Here is a 24,012-nt window from a genome sequence, read left to right on the forward strand (position 1 = left end):
TAAATCTCAAACACAAACTCACAAGAAAAATTGAGGTTACAATTTTAAAATAAATAATGTCATAGAAGGCATAATAGAACACAAAGATAACTTGTGAAGTACTTAGTCCATCTAATTCTCAAATACAAGCTAGCAAGAAAAATTGATGATTGCGATTTTCAAATAAATGATTCCACAACAAGCATAATAGAGCCGACAGAGAACTTGTGAGAAAACTACGAAGAGAAGTTCGAAAATGTGCGCTTACAGCATATCTTGAAGTTGTTGGCGGTATTGTGGATTTTGTAGCATCCCTATGGCACATGAAATAGCCTTTATATATTTATATGGTGAGATGCATAATAAGGGTGTTGACATTACTTACTATAAAGCCTCGAAAGGTAAACAACTTGCGCATGATATCTTGAGAGGTGCTCTGGTAAAACGTTTTGCTCTTTTGCCATCTTATCTAAAGATGGTTGAAAAAATGAATCCAGGTAGCACAAAAAATTTCGTAGTAGATGAGCACAATAGCTTCAAGAACATGTTCTTAGCATATGGTGCATGTGTAAGGGGATATAGATGCATGAGAAAAGTCGTAACTGCCGATGGTACCTGGTTGAAAGGAGAGTATGATAGCACTTTACTCATTGCTTCGGCACAAGATTAAGATTTTCACCAATGTTCGTTGGCTTAGGGCGTTGTTGATGTAGAATCAATGGCTTCATGGAGTTGGTTTTGAAGAAGTTAGTGGAACAGACATCCGGGGGGGTTGAAGAAATAGGGAGTCCTTTGTATTCTAATTCGAAAAAAGGGAGTGATGATCATTTTACTATTATTCCCCAAAATACAAATGTAAGATTATACCAAACTCCCTGTTTAATCTATTGTTGACTAAAATTATAATTTTAAAAAATATTAACCATTTACTTGAATTTATTCTTTTCCATTTCCCACCATCGAACGGACACAAACAACCAAACCAAACCCCGAATTTTCTTCTTCTTTGACAGAAACTCCGGCCAGGCTCTAGGGACTTCAAGACGACAGTTCACCATCGTTGTCATTCTCAGAGCTCCACCACCAAATTCAATTTCCGGTCCGACCTCCATTATGGTGAAAAGAAAATTTATAAATCTTGATTTGCAAGAGGAGAAATTGAGAGAAAACCATGTACCGATAAGACCTCAAACTTTTAAACTTTTAAATTCTTTGTTATTGTTATCGTAGAATGCGTTAAAATTTCAATCTTAGTTAACCCAACCAGAGTTTTGAGAACTCGCCCCACACTTCCTGTTGTTTTGCTTACTTCTTAGTGTTTAATTTTGGGTTGAGTTATATAGGGTTGGGATGAGTATTGCAAAAACTCGACCAAGCACAATACAACTTGATCCATAACAAATTGATCGAAAACTATTATTGCACCAACAAACATAACATTGATGATTTGATTATCTTTGGATCGAGTTTATGTTGCTCTGGGTTGATTTTTAGAAGCTCAACCTATTCGTGTCCAATACAACTCGGCCCAAAACAGATTGATTGAAACACATTCTCGCACCTACGTTTTAATGGAATTTGTTTATGGTTTGATTATATTTAGGTCAAGTTTATGTTGCTTTGGGTCGATATTTAAAAGCTCGACCAAATCATGTCCAACCTTAACTCAACCAAAATTAGAAAAATTCACATTTATTCAGCCACATAATAATGTATTTTTTTCCCTTAGTTTTACTAAATATTTATTTGATTAATGATATGATATGAGAATATGTATTTTATAAATTCATTTTCCCACCCAACTTCAAAGAGATGATATATTTGATTGCAAACTGACATTGGGGTGCCACTACACGGACACGTATAAGAAAATACTTTCAGTTTTGAATGAAAATGAAGTGGAGCGGTTGTACAAAAAACACAATTTGGTGATTTGACTAGATACGCCAAAGATTACAACAATTCGAATCAGTTGATGTGATTTTTGATGAGTTGACAGGTGTATTATTGAGGTAGTAACGAATTTTGGATTGTGATTCGCACGAGGTCATTATGTATTTTTTTGTTGGATAATTGTTTGTTCACTGGTCTCAACTGCTCGAGAACATATCCCACCATACTTGAGTATGATGAATTTTGATTTAGATATTTGAGTGGGAGAAATATGATATGTTTGAGCTATTTGGAATCTAAGATTGATGAGCATGGAGATGGGGTAAGTGAAGAAGTTGATATTGAAAAATTAAAGCTGGCTAAACTTTATTTTGTTGTGGCAGTATTTGGTTCCCGACGTGAAGACAAATATGTTGAAGTGCACCAAGATTGAATCGGATTAGTTGATGACTTTGAGAGTTTTAATAAAAACCCATAGGGTAAAATAACCTTCGAGGAAGTAATTTTTTGTTTACGAAAAAACATTAATGACAAGTTTCAAGAATATAAAAAATTGATCGGATGACAAAAACATGATCCGAAATTCCAGAGGTGTAGTAGCCTTCTTGTTGTGGTTTCATTCATCTTTTGCAGATAAATAAATATAACATATTTTTAAAATATTTTTTTTCTAATTTTATTTTATACTAATATGTTGGTTTAATGTGTTTTTGCTAGATTCTTGCATATGAATGTTTTTCAGGCCTTGGTGACGTATTTGCTACTCGTAGAGAGGTTTCAGAGAGATTTTTCTGATTTGAAAACTGATGTAGTGTCAGTTCGTGTCGTGGAGTTGATGAGTCAGCGTGTCAATTAAAGTTGTGTGTAGCCAGCAACAACTCACCCTTTCAGCATCTACGTCAAACCTTCCGCAGCCATTTTCTACCCCACATGAGGCTGCACCGTCCGCAGGCAACTCCCCTATCTCACTCGGACCTTCGATCTCCATCGCCACTACTGATCCACCGTCAATTTAATCCAGATACTTATAGTTTTCGTATGACATGGTTGGAAGAAGAACTTAGCTTACTGCAAAGGGATGAGGTATAGATTTTCACATGTCCTGGATGTGTTGATGCAAATGCATACAAATCATGAAACATATATGTTGAGTGCTTAAAGCATATGATTGAATAGAGTTGAGAATGCCTTTTTTGGTAATTTTTACAAATATTTTTTTTATAATATATAATTTTGTAAAAATATCGTTTTTCAGGTGACAGGGAGACAGTAGTGCGAAAGCCCGGAGTGAATAATGTAGGTGTTCGAAAGATGGTGGTGATAAATACTGATGGTGCTAGCGAGAGAAATACACGATCGGAGAGTATTGTTAATCGTGTATTTCTATCAATAAGTGGTTTTGTATATTTATTTAACGATATTGTATATATTTCATAATATATAATTTTTGAAAAAATTGATGCAAACCCTCTGAAACCTCTCTACGAGTAGCAAATAGATCATCAAAGGCTATAAAACATTCATATGCTCTAGGGAAAAACACATTAAACCAACATATTATTATAAAATAAAATTAGAAAATTTTATTTTTTAAAAAAATTATATTATTTATTCACCTTCAAAGGAAGTATGAAACACTAAAAAAAAAAGCTACTACACCTCTGAAATTTCGGATCATGCTTACGTCATTTGACCAATTTTTTATATACTTGAAACTTGTCATTGAGGTCATTTCGTAAACCAAAAATTATTTCCTCTAAGGTTATTCTAGCTCATGGGTATTTATTAAAACTCTCAAAGTCATCATCTAATCTGATCCAATCTTGGTGCACTTCAACATTCTTGTCTTAATGTCGGGGACCCAATACCGCTACAACAAAATAAAGGCGCTCAACTTTAATTTTTTCAATATCAACTTCTTCACTCACCACATCTTTGTACTCATCAATCTTAACCTCCAAATTGCATGTCTTGGCCGAAATTCATTATCCTCGGGTATGGCGGATATGTTCTCGAGCAATTGAGGCCGGTGAGCAAGCAATACTCCAAAAAAGAGAAACGTACTCGCCTCTTGCAAAACACAATCCAAAATTCATCACTCCCACAATCATACACATGTCGACTCATCAAAAATCACAACAACTAGTTCGAATTGTTGTAATCTTCGGCACCGCTCCACCTCATTTTCATTCAAAAATAAAAAAAATTCTCAAACGTGCCCGTGTAGTGATACCCAATGTCATTTTGCAATCAAATATTTTTTTTATAAGTTGGGTGGGGATCTAAATATGTACAATACATATTATCGTATCATATCACTAATCAAATAAATATTTAGTAAAACTAAGGTAAAAAAAAAAGACATTATTCTGTGGCTGAAAAAATTATGAATTTTTCTACTTCTGGGTTGAGTTAAGGTTGGGCACGAATGGGTTATGGGTCGAGCCTTTAAATATAGACCCAATGAAACATAAACTCGCTCCAAATATAATCAAACCATCATCAACAAATTCGGTTAAAAACGTGAGTGCGGGAATGTGTTTCGATTAATTTGTTTTCGGTCGAGTTGTATTGCACATGAACGGGTCGAGCTTCTAAAATTCAACTCAAAGCAACATAAACTCGACCCGAAGATAGTCAAGCCATGAAGTTATGTTGAAAACATGGGTGCGATAATAGATCAATTTGTTTTGAGTCGAGTTGTATTGGGTTTGGTCGAGTTTTTGCAATATTCGACCCAACCCAATATAACTCGACCTAAACACTGACAAGTAAGCAAAACAACAGTAGCCTGGGGCGAGTTCTCAAAACTCTGAATCAGGTTAACTAAGATTGAAATTCTCAGACATTCTACGATAACAATAACAAAGAATTTAATTGTTTGAGATCTTACCGGTACATTTGCAAATCAATTTTTACAAATTTCATTTTCTAGCACAATGGGGGGTCGGGTCGGAAATTGGATTTGGTGGTGGATCTCTGATAATGGCAGTGGTTGTGAACTGTCGTCTTGAAGTCCCTAGAGCGTGGCCGGAGTTTCTGTTCTTTGGAGACGTAAGAAAGTTCGGATTTTGGTTTGGTTGTTGTGTCCATTTGTTCTGTGATGGGAAAGAATAAATTCAAGTGACTTGTCAATATTTTTTTACGTAAAATTTTTAGTCAATAGATTAAACGGGGAGTTTAATATAATCTTATATTCTTATCAGTGTTGTAATTTGTAAATGAAGGTAGACGGTGGTGGGCCAGTCAGTGATAGACTACCGCAGAGGATCGTGTGGACGGTTGAATTTTTATACTAGTTTTTATATATATTTATGTGTAGTTATACAATGTATGCATAAATTAAACTTTTATCACTTAGTGTTAGTGGATATTTATGTTGTTGAGCTGTCATACATACAACCGATGTATATATTAGACATGTAAAAATTCGTTTTCATCCTTCCGCTCTAACCTTCAATAATCTATCTCAAGAATGTAAAGCAAATATCTTTCATCCTCAACATAAATAAATCACCAACTACACAACTACAACAAAAAATGAGTACTAATAAACACAGATCGAATAACTGAGGGAGCTTAGAAGGGGTTACCTATAATTTTGGTGGCTTTGGTCCCCTCAAATAAAGAGACAACTGAAAATGAAGAACGGGATTTCGCTTGTCCGCCATTTTTTTCCAGTTTTCTGGGATGGGTTTGCAAGACCCTCTATGGATTTGTCAAAGAATATTGGTTTTCTTGGATTTGAGAGATCCCGAGTACAATTTTGGGGTATTAAACAAGGCTAAAAGTACCATTTTAAATGATAACTTGAATTGCTTTTGATGAAGTAAAAATTTGGGTTTATCAGAGCTCGAAAATGGAAGTGAGAGCTGCCGGTTGACTACTGTGGAACTCAAAGGTCAAATATCTTGAATGAAATGGACCTGGGCTTGTTAATTGTCGTTTATCTATGATTTTGGGCTAATTCTTGGGCCGTATAGTCATATATCATATGAGCTGTGATAATGGCCCACGAATTGGGAATTACATTCACAGCTAACAATGTATATGATCTTTTGAAATGTATTGTATTATCGTGTCGTATTGATTTTTTGTTCTGACCAATATTAGATATTCGGGCCAAGAGTATTAATAGCCCACTACATTGAAAAATGAAATTCAAAAGCTTTAGTAGGCTAGAAAAACTGGGCCTAATACTCATTAAAATTGGAGGGTCCGATTCAACGTCCGAGTTCAAACTAAGCCTTAAGCTTCAAGTTCGGAGTGAATCTGAAACCAATCAAAGAGTTTTAGAGGGAGTCGAGACTCAAGAGGGTGTCTCGGCATATCCTTTCCGACGCTCAAGTCAGATTCAGCAAATAAATAAGTGGATATGAGAGTTTGGGCGTCTCCTCAAAATGAAAGTAATAAGTTGTAAATGAAGTTAGCAAACCCGGTATTTATAGGCGAGAAGGTAGGCAACCACGCATATTCCGTATGAGACCACATGAGTGAGATTCACGCGCTTGTTCATCTGAGTCGAGGGGCGGTTCAAAGTGTTTACCTCTCCCTCGAGGCGAGGCTGAAGTTAAGGGGTCTCGCCCTTGAGAAGAAGCTTAGGCTAAGGGCTCACTCACCTCAGGTATTCTTTACCTTAGCTAATCCCTCCTCCAGCGTCATCCTCAAGACCTCAACTAAGCTTATCTTTGGCTTCCAAACTCTCAAAACATCCCTAACTCCTTATTCACTTTTTAGCTCACATTCACCCTTGTCACCTCACTTGGTTATGGCTCCAACTCCAACTCTAACATGTTTCGCCTCCAGCACTTATCCTTATGGGCTAATCTTACCATTTAGATCTGGACCCGAGCCTTATTTCTTGGCTATAGACTCTAATCGAGTCTAAATAGTGATGGACTCATTTGGAAGGTATCAAGGCCCAATCCACTTTATAGGTGGTTAACTACAATTTGGACTATGATGAAGAACCACGGAAAAGACAAATCACCCAACTAAATTTAGCTTTTTAACTAATCTTGTTTTTTATCTTTCGATTTTCATTGTTAAGAAAAGTTTTATTCATGTTGTCGGTAGTTTTTTGTTCAGTATCCTTATTACTTCTTACATAACACAGTTACCACCAACTTAAGAATTCATATCAATCATACATTTTTTTCCATGCATAAATTTGTTGATTACTAATTACTATCATCTTCCGCCATCATCTTCGGGACAAAAACAAATATATAAACGTTTCGAGGTAGAGACTTAGACATGAACCAAAAGCATAGATGGGGAGAATCATGCTTTTGAGATACGTGAACCCCACAAGTGGGACAACACGCTCGGTGCACGACACTCAAATCGACACGAGACTTTAAAAAAAAGTCTTGGTCCGAATTAAATTTGATTTGGCAATGGTGCCCACAAATTGTGACTCCTACTATTAAATGAAAAGTCTTGGGTCAATTTTCAATATTTTCCCCCTTCTATAGTCTTCCTCGAAGTCAAAACCTATATTCCCCCATTCTATGGTCTTCTTTCTATATGGATAAGATCTCCACATCATCTTTTCGTCGTGTAGAGAAAGTGTTAGAAATTAAATTTGAACCTAATTCATCACACCCTTCTTACTCCTAGGAATGAAATGACTGAAGCGTGAATATATTAATTGGTGGCCAACAATGGGATGGATGAGGCCAACTATGGGCCGTCCAGCACATAACGGGAACCCGGGCTTTGATACCATGTTAAAAATATGACTTGAACCTAACTCATCTCAAAAGCTAGCTCAAGAGGTGAGGTTTGCCCTTGTTCATATAAAGAGGTCCAGGTTATTTAGCCAACCTATGTGGGACATAAATCAATACACCAACATGAAGACACCAAAACAAAGTCTCACAATTCAAAGATTGCATTGCCATTATAGATTTTTCGTGATATAGTATCACAAACGTGTATTCATAAAATACATCGATTTAATTAATATTTACAATAAAAATCAATATTTTTGTCATAAAATTAAATATTAGGTTGAGTCGAAATGAGAAATATAGAATCGCCAAATATAAAATGTATTGCCAAAATCGAAAGGAAAGGTTGAAAACGACGCGAGCTTTACATGTTTTGTTATAGATGAGATATCATTCATTTATTTTGCCTTTGGGCCACTTGAAGAAGATGCCATGTAATCTCCAATATTATTAAATATCATGGTGATTGAGAACATGTGATGTATGAACACTGCTCGTGAAGCATGATGTCATATTCGTGGTCCATCTGGAATTAATAATACGGTGGGAACCAAGCATGGTCTAACTTTCAAGGACATTGTTATGGATATATTACAATGTGAAACCATAAATCGAGTGGTTTGATAATTAAGTACATTTATTGATTCTAGAAGCTTTTTTTAAAAAAAATTAAAAGAGAAAATCTGCAAATTTGATCATATTTGTATGTTTTTATGTAATTTTAATCCTCTATATTGTAAATTTAATTATTTATTCGATATTATGCTGATGTGTTTAGTGCAATAAATTAAATCATAAAAAAACAAACATATAGACTAAAACTACAAATTTTTTTGGTCATGAATATATGGTTAACATGATCAACATGTATAAAAAAAATCATAAAAAATTCTTCCTAAATGATGGTTGGGGCCTATCATAGCCAATCAAATTGATTTAGCCTCCCCAACGACATTGTTCGGGTAATACGTCGACTTCCATCGGAGAATCAAATTTCTTGAATTCGGAGTAATGCCTTTACATTTCTCAATCCCAAGGAAACTTAGGTAATTTCCGCCAGATGTAGGATGATGTTTGAGATAGTTTTTATAAATTACTTTTTTTTTTTTTTTCGTAAAATTTTGAAATTTGTAAATTTTATAAAAGAAAAGTTGTAACTACTTTCTAGAAATTCTGTCATATGCAAAAGAGTCAAGTTCATTGAACCCAGACAACTAAATCAAGAACATAATATTTGCATCGTCAATAATTTATTGTAAGATCAATATTTATATGGACATTTAAAATTACCGCATTCGTGAACCATTATTTTGTTTTTATTTCAAATTAAAATTCCAATTGTAGTATGCATTTTGTCGCAGCGCACAGACCAAAGCCGGCACGGTACAAAAAAATAAAAAAATATACATTCAAATGGATATCACGGAATTCTATTCCCGCAGCTGCACCCTTTTATAAAACATGGTTTACAACAAATCAACAATAAACAAATCACAACTCTAAAAAAAATTAAAAAAATAAACAATAAACAAATCACGATAGAGACTCACTGGATGAGTTATATTTTTAGTGACGTCTATTATATTTAATATATGTTTAACGAGTTTTTTTTCCTCTCATTATCAAATACCTACGTAAAATATTGAAAATATTACGTTATCTTGTAAAAATTTAATAAACATATTCACCCTTAACCTTTAATAAACCCTTTATAAAATTTGCATGTTTTTACCCTTCTAATTGATTTGGTTGACACACGTCTTCCCTCTAATTGGGTATGCATTTTCGATATACATTTTCTTTACAATATAAAACATTTGATACAAAATTGCTCTTATATGGTTATAATAATTTTTGGATTTGTTAAAATACAACACTTCTATCCTAATACAACCATTTTTCCTCACAAAAATGACAAAATATTTATTAAAAAAATTCACTTTATTCTTATTTTTAATTTTTCATATTATTAATTTATTTTGATATCATTTTTTTATTTCAAAGAGGCAAAAAATATCTAAAATAAATTATTTATCAGATGGATATAGAAAATATTTCAAATAAATATCTAAAAAAAATTAATTTCCAGTTGATGATAATCCTTTTGTTTTATTTTTCTATGATATTTAAAATTTACATAAAACTCAATATTAAATTTAAGAGCATAAAATAAATATACTCATCAAACATAATAATATTTTTATCATCATTTTAAATCTAAACAAGGTTAATTTAGTGAGTTGACAACTAATTTGATCATCGTTTGTTTTTGGGGTAATTAAGTGTGCAAAATTTATAAATGTTAAGGACGTGTATGTTTATTAAATTTTTATAAAGAAGAAATGTTTATTTTTAATATTTTTATCGGAGTGTTTGGTGCAAAAAAATACTAAATGTCTAAAAATTACTTTTGATTGTTGTGACGACCCGGTTTCTAATATCTCAAATCATAATATTAATTTCATGATTCATGAATATGGGAGCGGTGGCAGCAACAATTGGAGGAAAAAATTTTTGAAAGCTCGAGGGAAAAAGTTCAAGAAAGCAGGGAGTAGTTTCCCCAGTTCTAGTGGAAGATAGATGAGTTCCAATTATACCGGTGTGTATTGTAATCGATGCGGAGGAAGACATCAGACTGAGCAATGCCAAGGAGTCTCTGGTAGTTGCAACATATGTTCTGTAGTTGTAATCTCTTTACCTTTGGGGGAAGGTCTTATTTCTGTCAGATTTGTCAGGAAGTGTATACTACAGTTTGAAGGTAATGTGAGAGAGATAGACTGTATTGTGTTTGGTTTGTCAGATTTTGACTAAATTATCGGTTTAGATATGTTAACCAAGTACATGGATGTCGTGGATTGATTCAGAAAATTATGAGATTCAGAACTGAATTGATGGAAGGATGGGAATTCTACGGTAAGAGTTTGAAATTTCGAATTCCTTTGATATCTATTCTATCTATGATTCGATTATTGCAGAAAAGAGCGGGGGAATTCTTTATTATGCAACAGATATGATGAAAGCTAGTCCAAAATTGACTGATCTGTCAATTGTTAGGGAATTACTGATATTTTCCAGATGAAATTTCGGGATTACTTTCAGTCTGTGAGATGGATTTCATATTGAAATGATGCCAGGTATATTATTGATTTTTAAAGTACCGTATAGAATGACACCAACAGAATTGAAAGAATTGAAAGAAATACAGATCAGTGAGATTTTGTGCTAATTTTCAGAAATTGAATAAGGCCACAATGATGAATTGTTATATTTTTGCCTTGACTAGATGATGGATTTGAGCAGTTATAGAATTTGTCGATTCTAACAGATGAGATATGAATGCAGATCAGATAGAATTCTTTGTTCTACAGTCTAAACTGTCAATGAATTAGACTGAACGATATCAATTGAATGATTTATGAACAGTTTAGTAGTTTCGAATCGAAAGAAGATCAAATTCCGTTGAATTTTATTCTGAAACTATCTATATCGACATGAGATTGCAATATAAATTTTGATGGTTCTTATAGATGGAATAATATGTTGTATTGGAAGTTATACAATATGATGAAATAGCTAGTAGCTGTACGAGAAATGTTATTCCTTGTTATGAAAGATCACCAAAGGAGTTTGATTCTGGAATTGATATGACTCGATGATATGGTAGAGAGGTTGTGATTTATTATGTCAGAGTACTATTTTGAGTTTTATTGTACTGTTGTGATCCTGATCGTTATGAGTTTACGATTTGCTTGAAGTAGATTTTACCAAATGCAAGAATATGTTGTATTGGTTATGCTATAGATAGGACAAGATATCTGTAAAAGAAGTTAATGACATGATGAGATGACAGGAATTACTAAAATCTATTGTCGAGTTTAAGACTTTAGATTTATTTGATAGATTGTGGCATCGATTGTCAGATATTTTTGAGTAATTGGTTGTATGTGATTCCATTCTACCATTCTCTTATCGATGGATTGTCTGAATTGACTATCCAAAAGTTGAGAAGATGCTCAGAATTCTAATACCTGATTCGGTATTAGATGACTCATATTGCCACTTGAATATTGTAAGTTCTGTTACAGCTATCTGACGAACATAGTGCTACTGTTCTGAATTGTGAAATGATAAGAAAATCAGAAATTCTCTGAATTGAGATAGTATTTCAGAAGTATCAGATATTAGATCGTATATGCTTTTAAATGATGACAGAGAAAGAGAAGCTTATTCAGAAGAGAATGAAGATAGTTGATGATCGAGAAGCAAAACATACACAGATCAGACACCGACCTTTGTGTTGTGAACAGGGAGACCGAGTATGTTTGCAGATTCTTTTATTTCAGAAGCATTGTTTGATTTGGCAAGCGAAGAAATTACCTCCGCGAATAGTTGAATTTTATGAAACTTCTGAAGAATAGGCAACCTTGCCTAGTGAATTGTATTGTCTCCATTTCTTTCTGATATTCACAACGTATTAGAATGAGACTTCTGTACTTCAGTCAGATGAGATTAAGTTTGATGAGACATTGATCTATGTCGAACAACTGACACAGATATTTGATGAGGAGAAAAGATGATATGATACGAATATTTGATGAGGAAGAAAAGCAACTCAGAATTGAATCAGTGGAGTCGTCGTAGAACTGAAGAAGTTATTGAGAAGATGAATCTGATATGAGACAGTGTTATTCTGAGTTATTCTACTGATATGAGTTCTTATTCAGTATTTCTCTTATTCCTTATCTTATGTGCGTATCGATTGCAAGAGATTTCGAGGACGAAATCCGATCTTAGAGGGGGAGAATTGTAAGGCCCGGGATTATTTGATCTAATCCGAAATTAATTAATTTTAATCCGAGTATATTTAATTTGGAAATATTTAGAGTTTTGATTTAAATTCTAATATTCTTAAATTATTTAGGATTGAAATTAATTAATTTTGAATTAGATCAAATAATCTCGGGCCTTACAATTGTCGTTTAAAAAAAAGTAAATACGACAATTACGCAACAAGATTCTTTTTTCTTTTTTTTACTCTAAAAGAAACTAGATTGTTTTTATTGAGATCCTTATATGTTTATGAATATCATAAATTCAAATCAATTTTGGGCTTTCAAATTTAACATTAGGACATTACCATAATGATAACATGAACAACAAACAAATCGCGATTGAGACAAACTGGATGAGTTATTTTTTTTCGTTAACTTCTTTTGTATATAGATAGTATATTTTTTGTATGGAAACATAAATAATATTTTTAAACACTTAAATGAGTGTTTGCAATAAATTGTGCTTTTGTAAAAGTGATTACTTTATAAATTATAAAAAAGTTAAAAAAAATCAAAAGTTGTTAGTGTTTGGAAACAAATGTGAAAATCTAAAAATCAAATTTTGGTAGTGTTTGATAAATAAGTGATTTTAGTGATTTTAACAATGACTTTCTTATTGTATTTCGAAAAAAAACAATAACTTTCTTATTAAAATCACTTTTGGAGAATCATAATCACCACATGACTAGCTTTTGGATTTCAATTATGTTAAGCATAAGCTAACACATAATCTAGGTTTAAAAACACACAAAAATGATTTTTTTAAGCCAAAAGCTTACAATCATTTTTTTTAGTGATTGCAAATACTCCTTTAGTAAATTATGTTTGACTATTTGAGATCAATATATATTTTATGAACATCAAATATCCAAATCAATTTTAGATTTTTGGATACAACCATAAAATGCTTAGGATTTTTTGCTTCCATCATGTGATAAAACATCCTCATGGCGACAGTGATATAATTCTTTTCTTGCACTGTAAGAGAAAAATATTCTTATCTGATTCTCAGATTTTCATTTATATACATTTCATACACAAAGAAAGCGCCAAACAAACAACCAAAGCATATTATTATTATTATTATTATTATTATTATTATTATTATTATTATCCAGTTGGCAAGTTGAAAAGTCCCAACAAAAAAAAAATTAAAGGCCTGAAACGACATCGTTAGGCCCACACGGTTGTCGTTTAGTCCACGGCAATTTCCTCGTGCCTGTAATACTCAACAACCCACACCGCACCCTCCCCTTTGGTCCTTTCTCAACTATTAATTTTTCTTCGCTTCACGTTTCTTTTTTCCTCCGTCCAAATATATAACATAAATATTAATATATTTATATAATATGTATACGAAAATAGTTTTATTAGAAAAAATATAAAATAACGAGAATCTTATTTTTGTCACGCATTGATTGATAAAATTGATTTTATATAGTCTCTTTGGTTAATTGTTCTTGATTGACCGAGGTAGGTGAGGCAACCGGCTAATACACACAAAGTCTACTGTAATAATGAATATAGGCTGGTTAATACAAAAGTTGTCTTCAAAATTTTATGCACAAAAGTCTATTGTAATAATGAAATATGAGTGGGACAATTAAGGCAGTTTAATACAAAAGTTGTCTTTGAAATTAGTGTTATTAATTAAATATTTAATTGGATAATGACGGGTCCCTGCTTCTTCAGGCCTCGTTTATCACACGCTCTTTCTCACACACTATTTCATTCTTCCTTGGTGGTTGGTTGGTTGATTGGTCTATATATACAAGCTTCCGCCAACATGATCCTTTTTCCTCTCTTCTCCATTTTGACTCCCCTGAATCTCTTGTTTTCTCCTCCGTTAATCCCGCCGGCCGCCAGCCCCCAGGTATATCTCCTTCCACATTGTGTTTCTTACATTCTAATTTCTTGAAGCTTCTCTCTCCGTGTTTGTGTTTGTGTTTTCTTCATTTCTGGGGGAATTAGAAGGACAGATTTAGATCTGATGTATCTCCGGAAGTTTGGATGTTTTTATAGGACACCCTTTAGATTCTTAAATCTCTTTACACCCGCAGTATTTGCTTCTACCATTGCTCGAGATATACGGGTTCTGCTTTTTTTTTCCCACCCTTTCCCTGATGTTTTTTGGTGGATATTTTAAGGTTTAACATGTTTCTTCTTTGCCCTCTGGCTTTATGTGGTGAAGGATATGATCATGTAGACTATACCTGCTTGTAAAGATTCAGTCTTTGTGTACATTTTTTTATTTTGTTGGAGCTTTATTAGGAATTCCAGCTCTCTTTTATGATTATGCAGCATTATTGGAGGGGTGATTGAAGTTCCAATCTTTCGTACAGTGCTAGTTTTTTGAAAAGAGTTTGGAAGGTCGGTGGGATTTAAGTTTTATCCGTTTTAGGTGGACTATGGCTTGTGCATGTATGCTTCTTGTAAAACAGTTAACTTTGGAGCTAGATTAATATAACGGGGGAACAGCTATGTTTCTTTTTGTGTGCCACATGAATTAGTTTCTTTTTTAATAATAATTTTGTGCGAGATCTTTTAAATATGGTGGTATATTTGTTACCTTCCCTTTCTTGCCAATTACCTCTTCATTTCCATTTTGACTTGATACTTTTTAGGTATCATGAATCAAAATCCTAACTATCATATTTTATGTATGTACATTTTAACTTTCCTTTGTTGTTCCGTATTCCATGGTATTCTTGATCAAGAAAGGTTTCTTGTGTGAGGTGTTAGACGTTTTCCCCCCATCATTTTAGCTTGTGAGTGCCATTATGTGTTCTTCATCTTTATCTAACCGCAAATTCCTCTTTGTGATTGAAAGAGTAACGGAAGATGGATAGTCTTAAGGTTATTGTGGATGGTATGAGGAGTGGTATGGATGGGGCAAAAGAGACTACTGGCCTTAAGAATGTGAGTTCGTATTGCTCGATCCCTGATTTGACCGACTATGATCTCTCCAAGCTGCTTGATAAGCCTAGATTGAACATTGAGAGACAGAGATCTTTTGATGAGAGGTCTCTAAGTGAGTTATCCATAGGCTTGTCCAGAGCTATTGAGAATTATGAGAGTGCATATTCTCCGGGACGATCCGCATTGGACACCCCTACTTCATCTGCTCGGAATTCTTTCGAGCCACACCCGATGGTTGCTGATGCTTGGGAAGCGCTCAGACGCTCACTGGTTTCCTTTAGGGGCCAACCAGTTGGCACAATTGCTGCTTATGATCATGCTTCCGAGGAGGTCTTGAATTATGACCAGGTAATAATTTGTTAGAGAAAGCAAGAAACTGTTATTCTATCTATTTTTTCTAGTACTGTGAATCTGTGAGGAGAAAAGGTGTTCGACAAAGTGAAAATTTGCTTTTGTCTACTGATTTTAGGTTTTTGTTCGAGATTTTGTACCAAGTGCGCTGGCCTTTTTGATTAATGGTGAACCTGATATAGTTAAGAATTTCCTACTGAAGACACTTCAACTTCAAGGGTGGGAGAAAAAAGTAGATAGATTTAAACTTGGTGAGGGTGTTATGCCAGCTAGTTTCAAAGTTCTTCACGATCCAGTTCGCAAAACAGATACTATAGTTGCAGATTTTGGTGAAAGTGCAATTGGAAGAGTGGCTCCAGTTGATTCTGGTTTCTGGTGGATAATTCTTCTTCGTGCATATACCAAATCTACAGGAGACCTATCTCTGTCTGAGACACCAGAGTGTCAAAAGGGCATGAGACTTATTATGACTTTGTGTCTATCCGAAGGATTCGATACATTTCCTACCTTGCTATGTGCAGATGGATGTTCCATGATTGATCGTAGAATGGTGAGTTAACATAGAAACCTCTCTTTCATAACACCGTCTAATGTTTTTATTCCAGCTTGGATTTACGTTTTATATTCTTACAACATCATTTCATTTAAACAGGGAATATATGGTTACCCCATTGAGATTCAAGCACTCTTTTTTATGGCACTGAGATGTGCTCTGGCAATGCTGAAGCCTGATGCCGAAGGCAAAGAGTTCATCGAAAGAATAGTGAAGCGCTTGCATGCCTTGAGTTATCACATGAGAAGTTACTTTTGGCTTGACTTTCAACAATTAAACGACATATATCGGTATAAGACCGAAGAATATTCACATACGGCCGTGAATAAGTTTAATGTGATTCCGGATTCGATCCCTGAGTGGGTATTCGATTTTATGCCAAACCGGGGCGGCTATTTTATAGGCAACGTTAGTCCTGCAAGAATGGATTTTAGATGGTTTGCCTTAGGAAATTGTGTTGCCATCTTGTCTTCTCTTGCCACGCCTGAGCAAGCTTCTGCTATAATGGACCTTATAGAATCAAGATGGGAGGAGCTAGTCGGAGAAATGCCTCTAAAAATTAGTTATCCAGCAATTGAAAGTCATGAATGGCGAATTGTTACCGGATGTGATCCAAAGAATACAAGATGGAGCTATCATAATGGAGGATCTTGGCCAGGTTTTTCCAATCTCTCTTCATTTCATCTGATATATCATATTCACTGTGTATTTTCATCTGCTTGCATCAACTCGTGCATCTCTTCTAATGACATTGTATGCATCTGGAATGCAGTACTTCTATGGCTGCTAACAGCGGCCTGTATCAAAACGGGACGCCCACAAATCGCAAGACGAGCAATAGATCTTGCCGAGAGCCGTCTGCTCAAGGATAGCTGGCCTGAATATTATGATGGTAAGTTAGGAAGATACGTAGGCAAACAGGCAAGAAAGTACCAAACATGGTCTATTGCTGGATATCTTGTGGCAAAAATGATGTTGGAGGATCCTTCACACTTGGGAATGATCTCCCTTGAAGAAGACAAGCAAATGAAGCCTGTTATTAAGAGATCCTCCTCATGGACTTGCTGAAGTTTCTTTCTGCCGCACAGAGTAACATCAGAGAAGAACAAAACCTCTTTTGCGGGTTCGACGAAAAGCTTGTTACGTGTACTAATAGTGCCCTCCAAAGACAAGCATAATTCGAGGTTTCTTCTTAATAATATAGACATTTAATCATTTGTGCCTCATTTTCAAATGCATTTTGTAACATGGATTTGAGATTTGGAATGCATGCGTTTAACTAATGGCGATCTGGCAAAAAAATGAAAAAAAAAGTTCCGAATGCTGGATCAAAACATTTGGAAATCTTCTTCGATACATGATGACAATGGACAAGTTGCACTTAAAAAAATAGCATCAGCTACCAAGCTAACTTTAACTGAAGTGTGCTGTCAGATGGTGGTTGAATGCAAATATCAGAGTATTTATTTTTCCTCTTTGAACTCTTCTGTGTAGGGACATGCCTTTATTACGAACTTTAAAACGGAAAGAAAAAAGATGTTTTGGTCATTTGGGAGTTGGAACTTGGAACTCTACCCTGCGGTGCATGTTTACATTCCATGATCTCTTTATAGGATACAAATGTGACATAGTGTGTACATATGCCATCTTAAGATGAGCAACGTCGAGTTAACTCGTTTTCAACTGTGATACATCACGAATCATCGGTCGAGTTGGAACGATGGGTTCGGTTCGGTCCGGCCCTCGATAAGTCCAGAACCACGGGGATGGAAACCCCGGGGGTCGGTCGGAGAAATGAAGTGATTAGGTAGGGGGTTAGAGTGGGGCAAGTGTGGAGATGAGCTGGATTTTGTTGTTTTTAGATGCTGTGATATTATCATCTCTCTCACCTGAGCTGTCCAAACCTTAGCTTGTCCACTCCAATCCAAAGGCAGAGGCAGAGGTCCACAGCCATTAATCTATTGAAAAAAATATCCTTCCATCTCTTTTTGTGGCTCTAATTTCTTCATGTCACTTTCTCCAAATGGTCCCTGCTCTTTCTCTCCTCTACGTACTCTGTTTCCTGCTTAAAGGGGGTGTGTGCCTATTTACTTCCCGCTGCCTCTACTTTGACTGCATTCAATACTATGTTTATGAAAATTTTTTATATTGAAATTTGTGGCAAAACTTCAATCTTTACGATAATGATGGAAATGAAAATTTGTATTGAAATTCAAGTATTGAACTCGATGATTGTCATCTTAATGGTCATCATCAGCATTCACACACTACGCATTATTATTTAATCATTTGCACATCCCACAAGGAAAAAAGAGGCGTTGAGTAAAAAACAAAGAGTGAAAAGGACTACAAAAATACTTTAGCCACCATCACTATTGGCTGAGAAAATTTCTTTGTTTCTCAATCAAATTTTCCAGCTTTCACACTTGAAATATCTTCTTCCACATCAGTATTAAATCATCCAACAAGTTATTTGCATATTTTCGCGACTTTTTTTTTTCTTTCCACGAACTTATTCGATACACTGAATAGGAAAAACCCATATAATTAGCAACTTAGAATATAGTTTCAAAAAAAGTAACCACGTAACTGAAATTCCTTATTGGTGAAGTGTTTGGGTGGATGCTACAAGGCCAATATAATTCATCCCCATCATTACAGAAAACAAATAGTAGGAGCCTTGAGTGTGTGTGTGTGTGTGGGCAATAACATAATTGAAGAAAGAAGGCTGCTGAACTGTACTGTACTAATTCCCCTTTACTAATGTGTATATAAAAAAGAAGACCCCACGAGTGGGCTACAGCATCTGCAACCATTTACTCGTCTTTTTTTCTCTGCCAAAGTACCCACCACCACTTAGACATGGACCCCCACAATCGTCTCCCAGCTAACACACACTCATTCCACTTTTTTTTCCATAGCTTCACAGACACAAACTTTTCTCTCTTCCAGTCAACCACACCAATACATTCACTTGTTCAGTTGGCTCAACCAAAAACAAGTTGATCCATAAGGAGGCCTAATCTTTCATTCTCTCTGTCTCTTTCTACCTCTGAATCTTGATTATTGGATTTGGACCATGTTTTAGAGTGCCCAGAAAAAAAAAAAAAAGTTTATTGAACAATCCAGTAAAGAAACCAAATAGATATATGGAATTCATGGAGCCACATGCCAAAAACAAAGGCAGTAGTAGTAACTCAGACCACCATGAATCAGCTTCCTCCCTACAACTCGTCTCTCCCCATCATCGCCCCCAAAGTCAACCCGAACCCGGTTCTGGGTCAGGTCCAGCCCCATCCCTTGGCCCCTTCAGTATGGGCTCCATCTCCATGCAACAATCAAGAAACTTAGTCCCCTCGTCTTCCACCTCCACCCCCACCGCCACCACAAACCACCCTCCTGCCACCACCACCACCAATACAGACAGCAACAACAATAATTCTTTGGCCGTTAAGGCTGTCAAGAAACCGTCCAAAGACCGCCACACGAAGGTGGATGGCCGTGGGCGGCGCATACGAATGCCGGCCTTGTGTGCAGCTCGCGTTTTTCAGCTTACGAGGGAATTAGGTCACAAGTCTGATGGTGAAACGATAGAGTGGCTGTTACACCAAGCTGAACCAGCAATCATAGCCGCCACCGGCACAGGCACAATTCCGGCCAACTTCTCGACCCTCAACGTGTCGTTGCGAAGCAGCGGCACCACCATTTCAGCGCCACCGTCGAAATCCGCTCCACTTTTCCTCGGCGGAACAACTGGCATGCTGGGTTTCCACCCCCAGCTCACCTCATCAAGCACTAATTTTGGGCTAGACCCAGATGAGAATTACATGAAAAAACGATTCAGAGAAGACACGAGCGGTGCCTCGTCGCCTAAACCGGGGAGAAGCGGAGTTCAAGACCAAGAACCGGGATCAGACCCGAAACCCGGTTTGGCTCATTCCTCGAACTATATCTCCGCTCCCGCCATGTGGGCTGTGGCCCCTGCCGCTGCCAATATGGGGAACACTTTCTGGATGCTTCCAGTGACCGGCGGGGCCTCCACCACACCGGTAGGCCAACAAGAGTGGCAGTATAAGGCCTCCCACGTGCAGAGAATAGGTGGGTTCGAGTTTCCTGGCGCGGGCAGGTTCAATCCAGTCCAGATCGGCTCCATGGTGCTGCAGCAGGCACAACCCCAAGTCCAGCAGCTGGGTTTAGGCGTTACAGAAACTAACATGGGAATGTTGGCCTCCATGAATGCATATAACAGCAGCAACGATAGTAGAATCGACCTAGGAATGAATCTGGAACACCACCACCATCACCACCACCACCACCAAAGTCAGCAGCAAAACAGCGACAGCGGCGACGAAGATCCTAAAGATTCTCCATAGTGATATCGATGGATCTACCTCAATATTCTTACAACCCCTTCCATTTTCTTGATTACTATTCTTGTTTTCAATAAATTGTAGTGTTTTCGGATTGATTTAATATTCAAGACTGCGTGCATATATTATCTTGTCTGAGCTTTCAACCCGGCTCTGTTTCATGTTCCCTCGAATGCATCAACGACTTGAGGATGTTGGGTTTGAAATGGAAATAAAATTCCTTACAAGATACAATGATGTCCCTCCATGCGGTAAAGTCTGCAAGTGTAGACTGTAAAATCTTGATAACTGTGGCATGTTATTCCCCAACTCCATTATTATTTATGAGTACTGCACAAAAAGCTGCAGAATTAAAGCCTCCAATCTGATTGGTGGATATATTTGGGTGATGTTTGACTTTTTCCAAGTGTGGACTTTTGTTTTCATTCTTTGGAACCCACCTGTCAAATCATTTTTTTTGTTGATTATAATCTAAATTTTCTTCCCAAATTTCGGGTCATCTTAAATTTGAGTATTGGACACCATATTTCTGCCTGAAAATATGCAAACATGGATTTATCTTTGGCAAAATAATATTATTTTTACTTGTGTAGGCCAAACATGCCTAGAAGTCTAATCTTAAGTCATTTTTAGGATGATTCAGAGACAAACAAGAAATGCTTAATTAACTAGTACTCAATAATTGAAGAAGAGGTCATTTTTGAATCGCTTGGTGAGTGCTTCCACTTGCATGTGAATAGTTTGCATGATTAAAGCAAAGAGAGGATAAGATTTAAAGAGGAATAATAAGGGCACTTTATTTTGTCTGCCTTTTTTATTATCTCGTTTTAGTTAGTATTTGCGACAACTTTTGGAAAATACTTTTCGTTTTTTCTTTAACAAAATTTTGAAATTTTGTTAAAGTAACACTAAAAATTGATTTTTATAATCTTTCTCTAAACATTATCTTAGTGAAGCTTATAGTTGTTTTTTATTCGCTTTAACGCCATTTTTTACTTAAAATTTTATATGTTTTTTTTTATTTCTTATATGTACTGAAAAAGAGAATTTATTCCAAATTATTACACACTCAAATAGTCGCCTCATCAAAATTTCTCAAAAATAAATAAAAATCCCAATCCCTTGTCTCCTTTACCGGTTACTATGATCCCATATCTTTTTTTTTTTTTACCCCTTTCTGGTTAAGGATATAATGTATTCTCCACCTTATGTATATAATATATTACTATTATAATAGATTAGCACCCGATACTATGTTATGGTATAATTTTTGGTTTCCTAAAAATACCCTCCATTTTATCGAGAAAAAAAAAATGATTTTACTGCATTATCTTTTATTGATAAACCTCTTTCAATTTTATATATTATTTTCTATCATTTTAATTTTAAAAATTAATTCTATCATTTCAACTTCAAAAAATTATAAATGTTATTTTAAAAATAAAAAAAAATGCTTTTTTTTTTATATATTTTTTCACAGATAACTCGCATTGTGTGCCACAACTAGATAGAAATATATAATTATTGTATCATGTAATATAGGTGTTTGTCTCCCACATTAATATCAACCGAGTCCATGTATTATATGCCTCCCACATCAATATCAACTTAAACACATGTATAATAAACAATAATTTACACTATAGGTGGTGTATTTTATAAACTCGACTCAGGTAGTGTTTGGTAGAGCTTTTAGGAAGTATTTCTCAGCTTTTCCTTAACAAAAATTCAAAAAATTGAGAAAAAAACTGAGAAGTATTTTCTAAAAGCTCTACCAAACACCATCTCATTCTGAGTTATAATGAAATTTCATACTGGAGACAATATCAAATACTCACAATTATACCAAGCATCTATTATTAGGGACAACAATGAGGTCTAGAATCTTGAGTTCAAATCTCACTTATTGTTATGTAGGATGTTTAGTTTATTATTTATTATTTGTTTTTATATGAACTATTCAATTAAATAACTTTGGTTTGACCATGATTTTGAAAATATAAATTTATTAAATTTTTTACTTCCTTTAGTTTTTGTATTTTCTTTGCGTTTGAAGGTCATTTTCCAAATTTTTTTTGAAAAAAGGGTCATGAATCAAAAATTTTTTTGACCAAGGTTATTTTTCAAACTATCATGTTTATTATGTTAAGTTATACACACATATATTAAGAGCCCGTTTGGATTTTGTAGAGATTTTTTAAAATAAGTGCTTTTAAAAGCTACAATTTTTGGCTTTTGAAAAAGCTCTAATTTTGACTTTAAAAAGTGCTTATTTAAGCATTTTTGGATCAACCAAACACCTTGTTAACTGAAAAGCATTTAAAAAAGTGCTTTTTTGGCCTGGCTTTTGAAACCAAACGGGGTCTAAGAGTTTTGATATGGTAAGCAAATAATCGCGAGCACCTATGTGGTCACATAAAATGTACGGTGATTGCTCATCATATCATAAATCTATATATTAAAAAAAAAACGCACAATTATGATTTTGTTTTTGTTACTGCTGCCAATGTTCCAACAGTTTCACCAAAAATCTTCAATATCGCACTAGAGCATCCTTTACCAAATGCTACCCACCAAGAAAGATCTACTTCGTGAGCTATTACACATGCAAGGACCCTCGATAGGACCATGGGAAGAATTCGTACATAACAACTGGTGTTATCAGCAAAATTGGACAAGCTTGGCAACATAAACTGGGGAAGAAAAATAAACGAAGCTTGGAATTAGCCAAAGCTTCTCTTTTCTTATTCCCCTTTATTTTTTTTTTTTTGCCCCCATTATGCAGCTTCATAATAAGTATCGACACTTTAGGGTGAGGTGGTTCTGTCACTTAGCTTTAGAATCTAATAAAGTTTGACAGAATTACAATGACATGGTCGGCATCCCGAGGCATCGAGAAACTGATCAATCGTACGTACAAATAATTAACAACGAGAACATGATTAAATTAAAATCAATCACAAAAGGTGATTTTGCCCCAACATCGAGGAAGAGCTTTTGTACGTACGTACACGAACATTATGAATAATGCATCAAAGGATTATTTGGTCTATTGATAAGAGTGATATACACTAATATAATCTCATCTATGTCACGAGTTTAAGTAAATACAATTGTCCCACTCCCCATTATAAATATATACATATATAACATTACAAACGATGCATGTACACAACAAAATATAAGATAACGTGGTTTGTCGTTGCAGAGCATTACTATATTTCGTTGGCTTACTCAGTGCACACATGAGAAGTAGTTATTATCACAACACATCCACTAGCAAGTGACGAATAATGTTGTAACATGATTAATTTTCAAATTTGACCATATCTTCTTAAAACAATCAAATCTATCGATCTGAAATGTCTTGACTTGATAAT

At 35.1% G+C, this 24,012-nt stretch overlaps 2 protein-coding genes across 2 annotated transcripts; both read left to right on the forward strand.

The window, feature by feature from the left end:
- Positions 1–14,168: 14,168 nt before the first annotated feature.
- On the forward strand, positions 14,169–17,606 carry LOC140875567 (probable alkaline/neutral invertase D). The gene is made up of 5 exons (XM_073279284.1): positions 14,169–14,312; positions 15,270–15,706; positions 15,828–16,259; positions 16,362–16,920; positions 17,035–17,606. Exons 2-5 carry the CDS (start codon positions 15,281–15,283, stop codon positions 17,328–17,330), a joined length of 1,713 nt encoding a protein of 570 aa, XP_073135385.1. The 5' UTR covers positions 14,169–14,312; positions 15,270–15,280; the 3' UTR covers positions 17,331–17,606.
- Positions 17,607–18,941: 1,335 nt separating this feature from the next.
- On the forward strand, positions 18,942–20,755 carry LOC140875568 (transcription factor TCP23-like). Its single transcript, XM_073279285.1, has one exon. The coding sequence runs from the start codon at positions 19,412–19,414 to the stop codon at positions 20,633–20,635; it is 1,224 nt and encodes a 407-aa protein (XP_073135386.1). The 5' UTR covers positions 18,942–19,411; the 3' UTR covers positions 20,636–20,755.
- Positions 20,756–24,012: the final 3,257 nt, after the last annotated feature.

This window comes from Henckelia pumila, chromosome 1 (assembly GCF_033568475.1).
Source record: "Henckelia pumila isolate YLH828 chromosome 1, ASM3356847v2, whole genome shotgun sequence".
Lineage (NCBI taxonomy): Eukaryota > Viridiplantae > Streptophyta > Magnoliopsida > Lamiales > Gesneriaceae > Henckelia > Henckelia pumila.

What these genes read in the sequence shown, in the direction of transcription:
- LOC140875567 (XM_073279284.1), top strand. Translation starts at nt 15,281, where the DNA reads ATGGATAGTCTTAAGGTTATTGTGGATGGTATGAGGAGTGGTATGGAT. An exon ending in AGGTCTTGAATTATGACCAG is followed by an intron (nt 15,707 to 15,827) that starts GTAATAATTTGT and finishes TACTGATTTTAG; the next exon opens with GTTTTTGTTCGAGATTTTGT. An exon ending in TAATGGAGGATCTTGGCCAG is followed by an intron (nt 16,921 to 17,034) that starts GTTTTTCCAATC and finishes TCTGGAATGCAG; the next exon opens with TACTTCTATGGCTGCTAACA.
- LOC140875568 (XM_073279285.1), top strand. Translation starts at nt 19,412, where the DNA reads ATGGAATTCATGGAGCCACATGCCAAAAACAAAGGCAGTAGTAGTAAC.